Here is a 12,102-nt window from a genome sequence, read left to right as displayed (position 1 = left end):
GGTGTGGTGTCCACGGGGTGTAGTTGGGTGTCGTCGGAGGCTCCTGGGAGTTTTTCACACATCGGGGAATTACCCAGAACCTGCACCAAAATGTCACCGAAAGCCGGCAGAAAGGGCAGAAGGGCACACCAGCACTTGTCAGGCAGACACACTCAGCGAACCAACGCACAAGCCGGGGAAGACATGGAAGACCAGCGTGTGCTGTCGCACTGCATGGCGGCGCCAGTAAATGACTAACAGTGTAGCAGTATTTCAAGTAACTGGCAGAATTATTCAATAGGTCACTTAATTCTTGAGTTATGCTATTTGATTCCCCCACACGTCACTTTTGCTCAAAATTATGCTTTTGTTCAGTATTGCTCACTGTTCGCTACTGTTGGCTGCTGCCCAGGTGGCAAGGTGCATCTGCCATTCTACTTTTCCAAAACCACTTGGCCAACTGCCCTCCTGGTGCTGTAACGACATCTGATTAGCCGCACACATGCTGAAGGCACATAAGGTGGCTCATGCATGCTGGCAAGATTCAGCCGTGGGGCTTTGTGCAGCAGGCTCTTATTTGGACAACTTACTTAAGCTGAATTCTCATTGGCTCATCAGCAGGCGCTTTTGATTAGTGTATGTAGACAGTGCAAAGAGCAAAAACTCAAAGTAGGCTCAGAATAACAGGAAATGTTTCAGCTGGGCAGGAGCAGTGTAACATTCCATGTGACTAGAAATTGGCTCTTTTTAAGTGTTTTCTTTTTCTGGAGCTCTCTTAACTTCGACATATTATTTCTTGTTTCCAGTGAAATGAATTATTTTTCAGTCTAATACCCCTGTCACACGGGACTTCCTCACGGCCTTTTCCGTAAAGTTGTCTTATTGCACTAAAGGAGGAAAACCGAAAAGGAGCAGCGGCGCTGCTACACGGCAAATTTAAAGGAGCTAGAACGCAGCCTCCGTGAATGCCAAAAGTCACCGCTGTGTGTGAAGCGACGCTAGTAACATTATGAAATTAAAGCAGACGGTAGCACTTCAGCTAAGAGAATAAGAGTACTTTCGTTTATGTCGAAAAAGTAGCTATCACGATAATAAATGACCGTTCTGACGGTAAGAAACGGATATTTTGAAACAAAAGTTTTTTTTTTTCATCGTTCCCGGTCCGACCACGGTAGGCGCACTTTTCCGTTCGGCTCCTCGTTGTGTGTGAGAAGCGTGCTTTGTTGCTTATGTCATTGTGCGTATTTCAAAGAAATTAGGTTGTGCCTGGTTAGCGGGCTGCCGTAATCATGAGCGACGAACCGCAAGACATTAGAACGAAGTGTGTAATTGCCATGAAGAGCAAACGAAGAAAAAACAGCAAAGCGAGAAGCGCAAGCACGTGTGTGTCGATGCGGCTGCTGAATAGCGTTCAAGTCCTTTCTTAGCAGTGTAGATGTCTTAAGTCATAGCCTCCTCTACGGTTAAGTGCACTGTAACGCAAAATTAACCTTTAAAAAGGATAAATTATACTTTTTTACGTTTTCAAAACTAAAAATTGTGTCAATTTTTTATTCTTTGAGCTCGCTAGCTGGCGCTGCCGTCTGGGTTGCTCCTTTAAGCAACTTTAAGGCCGCTGACGGCCGCCTTTGCGGCTACAGACCTTTTTCGCAAAGGTCTCGACGCTTTGCCGTGTAGATGCGCGCCACACGCCTTTGGGGCAAAGGACCTTAATTCCTAAGGCCTTACAAGTGCCCGTGTGACAGGGGTATAAATAGCATATTCAGGCCTTACGATAGACAATTTGTTAGTTTTTCAACACAAAATACTAGCGGTTGATTTTTTACAGAGATGTGCAAAATTTCATGCAAAGTGTCCTGATTGATGTAAATAGCAACATTGAAATCCTGCTACTTATCATGTAAACACTGAAATGATCATGGAAATGATTTCAGTTTGGAGGTGCACATCCTGCTTGAAATTGCGAAAAAAATGGTGTTACTTTCGGTGGCAAAATATGTCTGCACAAAAATGGCGGACAACGTGCTACCCGACTCACTGTTTCACCAATTATTATTTACTATGTTTGCTATGTGGTGTAAAAAAACGGCTTATTTGTGAGATGAATGATGTCAATTCACCTGAAACAAAGAAATCAGTGCTAGTTGCAGCCCACTTTCAGAAAAAGCTGCGAGTTCGCTTTGTACATAATTGAGTACATAATTGAGTACATAGCCTGTCAAAGGGTTGAGGAAACATTTCACAGATATCCTGTGTGACAAGATTTATTTTTGCGTGGGTAGTTGATGGCAGGTGCTCTGTGGGATATCTGAAAATACATTATGCGATAGCGTAGAACCCTCACCAAAGCAAAACCCGGCACCATCCAGAAAAGTCCTGATTGGCTGGCAGGCAGTGATGCTATCAGTGACATCACCAGAGTGGAGAAATGCCATTGGCTGGAGGGACTTGATGTCACCAGACTGGGAGTGACATCACCAGACCAGGTTCATCTGTGAAGCCTCCATCTGTGGCGTTCGGGAAGAGCATTACTCGGGGAGACCAACCTTGGTCTCACAAGCCTCACCAGTTACTTCTCGCAAAGGCACGAATAGCTTCGAACACAACCACATTGCCAGCATGCAACGGAGTTAGTGTTCCTGTGTTTCTTTTTTTTTTTTTTTCAGAATTCGTAATGCTTGTTTCAGCCTGACCATTAACTTCTGGCAAAGGCACGAATAGTTTTGATTGCTACCGCATTGCCAGCATGGAACGGAGTTAGGTGTCCCTGTGTTTTTTGTTTTTATTTAGAATCCCTAATGGTTGTTTCGGTCTCATCAGTTATTTCTGGCAAAGGCATGAATAGCTTCAAAATCTACCGCATTGCCAGGATTTAACGGAGTGAGGGGCCCCTGTGTTCTTTTTTTTAGAATCTGTAATGGTTGCTTCCTTGGGAACTCCTCTGCATGTTTCTGCTCATCTTGTATTTGGTTTACTAGAGAGACCTAGTCACGCTAACCTTGAAGGGAGCTCAGTACAGTGCACTGGGCTGCCATTGTTGTCTTCCAGTCTAGTCTAATTTAAAGACGTCTTAAACCTTGAAACATGATTGTTGCTTTTACTGTGGCATGTGTAAGGAGCCTGCAGCTTTCCTGTTTTGCAAAGGCCTGTACTGTGTTCCTGCTCTACTGCATTGTTGTTAGAGATGCGAGGCAGCCTTTGTGTTGTTGCAGGGTGCGGGATCAGTGGATAAGCATAGCACCTGCTGATGTGGTCCTGGTGGAAGGAGTGCTGCTATTCTACTTTCCGCGCCTGCGAGACATGTTCCACATGAAGCTTTTCGTGGACACTGACCCGGACACGCGGCTTGCCCGCAGAGGTGACCGTCCTTGTCCGTTGCCTGGCTCCTTCTGCCGGCTTTGTCCCGGCAAACCCCGCAGCTGTCCTGCTTGAAAAGAGCAAACATCTTGCAACATTATGTCAATTTGACTATGCTCGTGAAGTGCGTTGCTGCAAGCTGGGCATATTGGGTGTACCAATTCAGAAAAATGCATTTCCAATTCGAGCAACTTCATGAGGTAAGTGGCCTAGATGCAGAAGTTAGTCATTTCTGCTTGTATGTGGGAGTACCTTGCAGCACATGGGGGGGCTAGTGCTCTTTGTTGGAAGTTGTAGCTTACTGAATGCTGCATGTACATGATTTCAATGAGTGGTAAAATGTCGTGGCTAAAGAAAGACTGAAGAATAACTTTTGGATTTGATGCTTAGCACCCACATTAACTGGCTTTTACTACTGAACCAAGCTCAAGCTTAAACTCAGTGCTTGAGTAGTGTCATCTGTTTTTCGTGACTGAGAGGACAGAAAGTGAATACTACAAGTAAAGCTGCAAATGGGCCTAGTTAGTTTTCTATGCTTTACTTCATTAGTGTGCTACTCTTGGGTGTGAACAACACCAGACACAAAACCACACAATACAGATAGGGCGCAATACAGAAAACTTGTACTGCTTGCTTGTATCCATTATACATTGTCCACCATTGTCCTCGCGTTGCATTTTGAAAGGGTCCGTTAATGGTAAATTAATATTTGTGCATAAAAGCAGTGCTGCTGGTTGTGAGGCATAGTGGGAAATTATTGATTTCGGCGCCCTGGGGCTGTCTTTAGCACGCACCAAAATCTCAGTTGCCTCCTTTGAAACATGGCTGGTTCAGGTCATGGACTTGTGCTTGGCAGCAAAATGCCATAGGCCCCGCCCCGCCTTTCTTGTACCCACTTCATTTTTGGGCTACTGTAGTCACATATAGGACCAGCATGCAGCCAGTCATGGGCGTTTACTCCTGCAGGGCCGCATGCCCTTTCTTCTCCATGCATTGCTAGGCAGTAAAGATCCCACGAGGACAATTTATCTTATATTTTCCTAACTTCCTGCCTTTTTTTTTCTTTCAAATCACCCACCAGCATATTTTGCTGCCTGTTACAGTGATAGCGATATCAGGTAGGTTTGCCATAGAGTTCATGTCATAACAGAAGGCTCAGTGATGTCACTATCCCAAGGTCGCCAGTGCGAGTGCAGCATTTGTGGTAATGTGGTACAAGTCTGTTGGCCTCAGAGTCAGTTCTCTCCCGAGGAAGGTGAAAGGTCTGGGAGTTTCTGTGCTAGTTCAGCATCTTTGCACAGAAAGAACAGTGACACATGCTTTGCATAGAAACAGCGCAGCAGACGAGACCAAGAAAGGAAGACACACACACGGGCGCTGACTATCAACTGAAACCTTAAAACTAGGTGACAAGATTCTTCTAATCAGCCACCGAGAAATCTGATTTCTTTTCAAGTTAACAGAAGGAGTGCTGATGCACTTCTCCCCTTGTTGATGTATGGCATACGCCTCAAAAAGTTCGCGGTCAAGCTGTTTCTTGTATCGTTTAAGAACCGTGGTCCTGTCAAAAGTGGTAGTGCCCTGGCATGAAGTCATGTGTTCAGGCAAGTTCTTCCTTGCGCCATCTTTTATATCTTTATTATGCTCTCTGAGCCTGTCATTTAAACAGCGCCTAGTTTGTCCTATGTATGCTGATCCACACGATAAAGGAATATCGTAGACGACTTCCTTTGTACAATCAACGAAAGCTTTTTCGGGCTTCTTTCCACACTGTTTGGCACCGTATCTGCTCGATTGACCGGCTTGCAAAGTTTTTCGAGCTTGTTTGGCACAGAGAAGACCAACCTGACGTCGTACCGCCCTGAGGCTTTTTTCAGCGGATGACTCACGCCGTGCACGTACGGGATCACAACAGTTTTCTCTCTGCCCTCGTGCTCCTGCGTCGTTGCGGCCGCTTGCTGGAAGTCAGAGAGACAGGCTCAGAGAGCATAATAAAGATATAAAAGACGGCGCAAGGAAGAACTTGCCTGAACACGTGACTTCATGCCAGTGCACTGTTACTTTGGACAGGACCAAGGTTCTTAAATGATACAAGAACTAGCTTGACCACGAACTTTTTGAGGTGTATGCCATACATCAACCAAGGGAGAAGTGCGTCAGCACTCCTTCTGTTAACTTGAAAAGGAAAGAAATCAGATTTCTCGGTGGCTGATTAGAAGAATCTTGTCACCTAGTTTTAAGGTTTCATGCTTTTATCATATGTATAGATTTTATATATTAACGTTGCTGCAATAAATTTCTTTCAGTTGATAGTGAGCGCCCGTGTGTATGTCTTCCTTTCTTGATCCCGTCTGCTGTGCTGTTTCCATGCAAAGACTGTACTAACTAGCCCGGCTTACTCCTTTGTTGGAGTGACACATGGTTTAAAGGGGCCATTACATGGTCGTTTTTTATATTACATATTGCATACACGGAGCAACGTCGTCTGCTCTCGTTGCTGCAATGTGCGCAGTGAAATCTCTTGTCCCCTGTACTTCCGCGGGCGATCGAAGTAGCAGTCGTCCCCTATATATGATTGACTGGTGCCACAAAAGTAATAGTAACGCAAATAATAGTAACACAGTTATTCTTCGGTATAAGTATAGGGTCCGGTTACACTAGCCCGATGGGACGGCGATCGATGGTCGGTTGGCTGGTCTGTATGCAAATGCCATCGCTGACGCACTGGTCGGACAAGCTAGACTGACGACGACGCCAGCACAACCAATGACCCCGTATCGCAGTAGAGTAAAAAGTGAACTTATTGGGAACTGGCAGAGTGTGGTGGGGGACTAATTGGTATGACATTCTATAAACTTAAGAATTTTAATACTTATTGTACCTCATGCTAGCCACAACGACATACATGATGTGCGTGCACCAGCGAAGATGTGCTTTCATTCGGTGCCTGTGCATATAGAACCTATCGGCGAGGCAATTGAATGTCATGGGCAGAAAACGCCGCACAACGGTGCCACTCGTCGCTGTCGCCTAGGCTTATGCGGCCGAGCGAAGGCTTCATGCCCGATGAATAGACGGCCCAAAAAACTGCGCTTGTGTGCCTTATCCTTATTGAAAAAAGCGAAACGAGTGGCTGCATTTCGTAACTTCACACTTTCTTACTAATCAGTGGAGAACTCTTGCCAGATGCTTGAATTTCGGCTGATGGTGGACCGCCGGCCCCTTTCGTGACGAGGCCTAGCGAGTACACAGGATTCGTGTGTGCGATTTCAGCGATTGCGGAGAGCGAATTCACATGCTTTAGCTCCTGAAAATAGCTGTCGAGCGTAGTTTTGGCTACAGTGCCCTCAAAGCGACGACTGCCTACATCGCAGGGTGCGAGTACAATAAGGAGGAAGTGCCGATATGTGACCCGGTCTGCATAGCTTGTGCTGAAGGCAGCCGGCAGCAGCCGTCGGCGTCGACTGTGGACAACAAATCTGGCTATTTTCATTGATTCAAGTAATGTCTGAACGTATTTCTAGCTAAAGTGCTTTAAAATCAAATACTGATGACATAAGAGGAAGCAGGTACAATTAGCAGGAAGCGCCAGTCCTGCGCGAAGCGTTTCCCAAGCAGGCGATAAAACATCATCGGCGTTTATTGCAGTGTTATCATGGTGTGTAAATGAGTAAAAGTGCAATTTGTGAGTAAGAGTACTTAATATTTAAGGTAAGGAGAACCCACCTTGCGTTTTATGCCACGCAAACGAGCAGTACTGTTTGCACACAGCCATGTAAACAACCTCAGCGCGGGGCTGCAGTTGTCGTAATCGTCGCATTCCTAGGCCACAATGCGCACGCACAGTAAACGCTAATTGATGTACTATTATTTTCAAGCACTCATTTAGACGGCGGCGACTATTCATCGGTGTGGGCAGTGAAAGCATTCAAGTCGCGTAGGGTTTTGCAAGCGGCTTGGTTCCTGCAAAAGGGTTCTAGGAACCGAAGGGCTGACTTACAAATGTTTGACTTACAAATTCACACATGCAGCGGGGAAGTCGTCTCATTCGGCACTTTTCTCTGCTCCTTTCATGCCTCAAGCTTACTCTAGTGCCACCTTGTGATAATTTGAGTTTAATTATCGAGCTGATGAATAGTGGACAAGAAATTAGTAGCCAGCTACAAAACACCACGGCTTTCACGAACCACATCGGCGAAGCCATGCACGGCACGTGCCGCTTTTCACATACGGGAGCACTTGACTGTTCAAAAGAAGCCACACTCATAACATAAAAATAACATGTTTATGAGCGTAAATAATAAAGCAGGGGTCCATCGATTTCGGTTTCCTCAACAATCAGAAAAGGGGTGCCACGAGCAAGTCCACTTTCTTAAGGATCACTCAGGTGGCGTACTAAGCTGACGGCTTCCAAAAAGAAAATACTGAAAATGCATTTTATTTCGATAAGCTAAAAAAATAAAACTTTTCGAGCAACCGCCGTCTACGGTGTGCATGCAAGCACCTCAACAGTACGGTATGCTAGGCGAGTTTGTTTCTAACTTCCATATCTACAGCGCTAAAGACTGGACAGAAGGAACACACAAGTCACACAACAGAGCGCTGACTGATCTCTGACTTATTCAGCGCTCTGTTGTGTGACTTGTGTGTTCCTTCTGTCCAGTCTTTAGCGCTGTAGATATGGCACCTCAACAGCGCACAGCAGACGACGTGGGGGAAGGGGGGCTGGGGGGGGGTATGCCCCTCTGACAGCAGCGATCAGAGGTTGCCAGACCAGCAAGCAGTTCGCAGAAGGAACGGAAAAAATTCGTTTTAAATATATTTACCACACAGAATCGACTGAAACTTGCGGGAATTTTAATTTATCAAGTTGAGAATTAAATGGGATAAGGGTATGCGTGAAAATAGGCTGTCATGGCCCCTTTAATGTCGGCTGGTGCATTTGCATGCCCTTCATTGTTAATTTGTACCTTCCAATAAGTTTCATCACAAAGACTGCTACTCTCACATTAATGCAGCAGAATGTGTTGATGTTGATAAAAACTCACACTCTGTGTTTTTTGTCTTGCCAAGTAGACCCTAAAAAAGTTCAACGCTTTGCATCCCCCTAATCTGTGGCATTCTATTTGATGCCTGCTTAGCCTGACTTATTAAAGAACTATAGACACCTAAATTTAGTTTTGTGTTTTGTTCTTTCAAATGATGGATATACATTAGAATACATTGATCATAGCTAGAATTCACCTACGACCGCTAAATAATTTATAATTGAATTTGTTCTCTCATGCTGTTACGATTTTAGTTTTAACAACCGAACGATGACTGTGACGTGTAGTTGGACTTTAGTCCACCTCAGGCATGAAGAAAAGTACAATATAAATGCTGGCACCTAGTTTTAATTCACTGCACCATTTAAGCCAGCCTGCTTCAAGAGCTGGGATGACAACAAACGACGTGTCAGCAGATATATTGCCGTTTCTTTCCTGCCTCACGTGACCCTAAATCCCACTACATGTTACAGCCATCATTTGGATGACGGAAGTGAAACAGTGCCAAGAAGAAATTCAATTCCAAATTATTTAGTGGTCATAGGTGATTATCACGTGGTGATTCATGTGTATTAATTTCTAACGCATCATTTGAAATATGAAAACGCTCAAACAAAAATTTGGTGCCTGTAGTCCTTTACGGGCGTGATGCTTAATGCTTCCAAGTGGATTTCCCAATGGTGGCTTCAGTGTCCTGCTGCATTGCAGGTCTGCCATGGTCAGTTGCTCTGTAGCTGCGGGGGATTGAGGGGAGCTATTCTGTAAGCCCTGTGGAATGAGGCACTCTCTCTCGGGGCAGTGCTTGTTCTCATGTGCACTTTTTCTTCCCTGGCCAGGCATACTCTTGTAGCTCCAGAACCAAAGTGGGTGTGCTTACGCATGCTATCCAGCTTGGCTAGTTGCCTGAAACCAAGTGGAGGGCATTGAGCTACACTTGTCCTCTCCTTTTGCAGTGCTGCGTGATGTGAAAGAGCGAGGCCGGGACTTGGAGAAAGTTCTACACCAGTATACAAATTTTGTAAAGCCTGCCTTTGAGGAATTCTGCTTGCCAGTAAGTTCTTGTGCAATTCATTGGGTTTTGCTAGATTTGAGTGGTTGTTTTTTCTCAGTATGGTTTTGAGACGGCAATGAAATTGCGTCCAGTTTTGCTACGTGTGTTTCGAGACCTTGACCTGTTACAGAGTGCACTGTTACTGTACTGCTTTCTGTGCAAGGTGGCCGTCATCTCTCCTGCTAGTCAAGGCTAGTTTAGTTTGTGTCCCTCTTCTTTAAATTTTTGGTGGCAATACAGTCATTATATCATTCAGTGTGTTACTGATTTTAAGCGTTTTGCATTAAATGCGTAACTCGTTTTAGGGATGATTTTTCATTTCATTTCTTTCAGTTTTTCGAGTAGTACAAAAAACTAAGGACGGCATGAAAAAAGCAGTGTTGCACCACTGCTTGATAAGCCTCGCCGCCCCCAAGTATTGACAGCAAGCAATAATATACACAAAAGGTTTCAGCAATGATTCAGGTACAAACAATCAGGAGTAGAGAATACAATAAAACTGTACAAAGCTCAGCGTGACAAAATATGAAAAGGAATGGCTCATGAAAAAGCTGTTACTTCCACAAAGAGAGAGAGAGAAAGAAGGAGACATCCTCATACCCGACAATCAGCATTTGAAACTTGCAGCTTTTTCACAAAAACAGAATAATTTTTCAGTTAACAGTGCATTTATATAATAGAAGTTACGATTGGAAGGCAGTGACATACAGTAATCCCTCGTTATAACGAAGTCAGCAGGACGGCGAAAAAGTTCGTTATAAGCGGTAATTCGGTATAAGCAACCACCCAAGAAAATCTAAAGCAGTCAAGCTTTAATTGCACCGCAACGGCGAGGAAGTCAAAATACAATCTATTCAGTGAAGGAAAACTTTATTCAGGTGCAAAAAAGGCAGTGAGCTTTGGCTGTTTCAAGTTCTTACCGGGCGCGTGCAACCCCTGCTCTAATATGACCAAGCATTGCACGAGGCCGTGGTCGCTGCCCATGCATTCAACCTTCGGGGTATTTCGAATCGCGAAGGCAGTGGCTGCTTTCATTTCATGTGGGGATGGGGGGTCACGGAAATGCCGCGGCTCGAGTCTGAGGTGAGGTTGTGTTTGTCATGCTCAAAAAACGATTAGCCGCCCATTGTAGGTACGCAGCGTGACCATGAAAACTGAATGGTTTTGCAGTAGGGGCTTCACATGATTACAGGCAGTTTTTTTCCCCAAGGTGTACAGCTGTGAAGTTTGCAATTTAGTTTTTTGGCAAGTGTTTTCCAGTGCACCGCTGTCGATGACACTGTGCTAATTCTACGGTTCAAGTGTCAGTGTTCGTGCGGCGTCGCGTCCGCGCCATTGACAGATGTCTAGGAACAAAATTCAATGGCCCTACCACGCATTTAGACCGTTTGTCTAGTCGGATGGCGTGTTTCAAGCATGACCGCCTTGAGAAAATCGCCGTGGAAACACCGTGGTTGCGTTGACCCGCCACGTTGACAGCCTGACTCGCCGCTGGTGACGCTTGGATTTTCGTGTTTTCGGCAAGTTATCGGTCGATTTGCACCGTCAAAAGTGCAACAAAGATAGGGGCGGTGTTTTGTTGCGATGCAGGCCAATTATGACAAGCGGCAAGCAAATTTCTAAACCGGGTTCCCCAAAGTGGTCTTCCCAATTTGTCAGCGTAGCTCTTCGCGTCAAACACGGCAAACGGCGTGCGACCAGCAGTCACTTTCCTCGTGATGCCAGTGAACGGAAGTGGAATGTTAATTGTCAGTTGAAGTAAATTGTGGTCGCTCAAACTGTCTAAGTAATTTATGTCACACACTGTGTCAGGAGCTGATGTAAAGATGAGGTCTAATGTATTGGGACCACAGGTGGGTTGGGTAACTGGTTGAAATAAGTTGAAATCTAAAGTCAAATTTTAGCCGCCGCGGTGGCTGAGTGGTTATGGCGCTCAACTGCTGACCCGAAAGACGCGGGTTCGATCCCGGCCGCGGCGGTCGAATTTTGATGGAGGCGAAATTCTAGAGGCCCATGTACTGTGCGATGTCAGTGCACGTTAAAGAACCCCAGGTGGTCGAAATTTCCGGAGCCCTTCACTACGACGTCCCTTGTAGCCCGAGTCACTTTGGGACGTTAAGCCCCCATAAGCCATTTTGCATGAGTTCAGACATTGTTGCTTCATTTCATAGTTCCACACACTAGTCATGCAATGACACTCGCTCTACACCAATAGCTCTGATGACTCACAGGTTTTCATTTTAATGGAAACGCACTTTAAGTTTGCCTCATGCAGTACCCATAGTGTTGTCTGGATGATAGAGCAATAATACTGGTAACCTCAAGAAATAATTGTTTTAAATATTTATTTTTTTCATGAACTATAGTCTATTGGAATAGACTTGCTGACCGTGCAGTTGCACAAGACTTATTAACATCATTTGAAGAGCACTTGAAACACTTTGTTGATTTGATTTTATGTTTGTGCATATTTGTTTTAGCGTGAAAGCGCTACTTCACTAGCAGAGCTGAGAAGCCCAAAGTATGTGTGAAGCCGCAACCTTTAACCTTTGACGGAGCACCAGCGGCGGAGGCCTTGCGCAGCTGCTCCATCAGTGCGCAAAACCAGCACCCCCTCCATTCCCCACGTGCGGCTGACAATAAGATCTTGCATGCAGTTGCCTTTGA

At 45.2% G+C, this 12,102-nt stretch overlaps 1 protein-coding gene across 2 annotated transcripts in view; it reads left to right on the top strand.

Annotated features, from left to right (window-relative positions):
* Uck (Uridine-cytidine kinase) overlaps positions 1-12,102 on the top strand; it is an 84,193-nt gene that overhangs the window by 51,604 nt on the left and 20,487 nt on the right. For both annotated transcript variants that reach the window (XM_077651093.1, XM_077651094.1), the window contains 2 exons: positions 3,192-3,337; positions 9,338-9,435. In XM_077651093.1, coding sequence (XP_077507219.1) covers positions 3,192-3,337; positions 9,338-9,435 — 244 coding nt within the window. The remainder of the gene's footprint in view (positions 1-3,191; positions 3,338-9,337; positions 9,436-12,102) is intronic.

Source organism: Amblyomma americanum, chromosome 1 (assembly GCF_052857255.1).
Source record: "Amblyomma americanum isolate KBUSLIRL-KWMA chromosome 1, ASM5285725v1, whole genome shotgun sequence".
NCBI classification, from domain to species: Eukaryota; Metazoa; Arthropoda; class Arachnida; order Ixodida; family Ixodidae; genus Amblyomma; species Amblyomma americanum.
The sequence above is the reverse complement of the archived record's forward strand: the minus strand, read 5'-3'. Positions and strand labels throughout refer to the sequence as shown.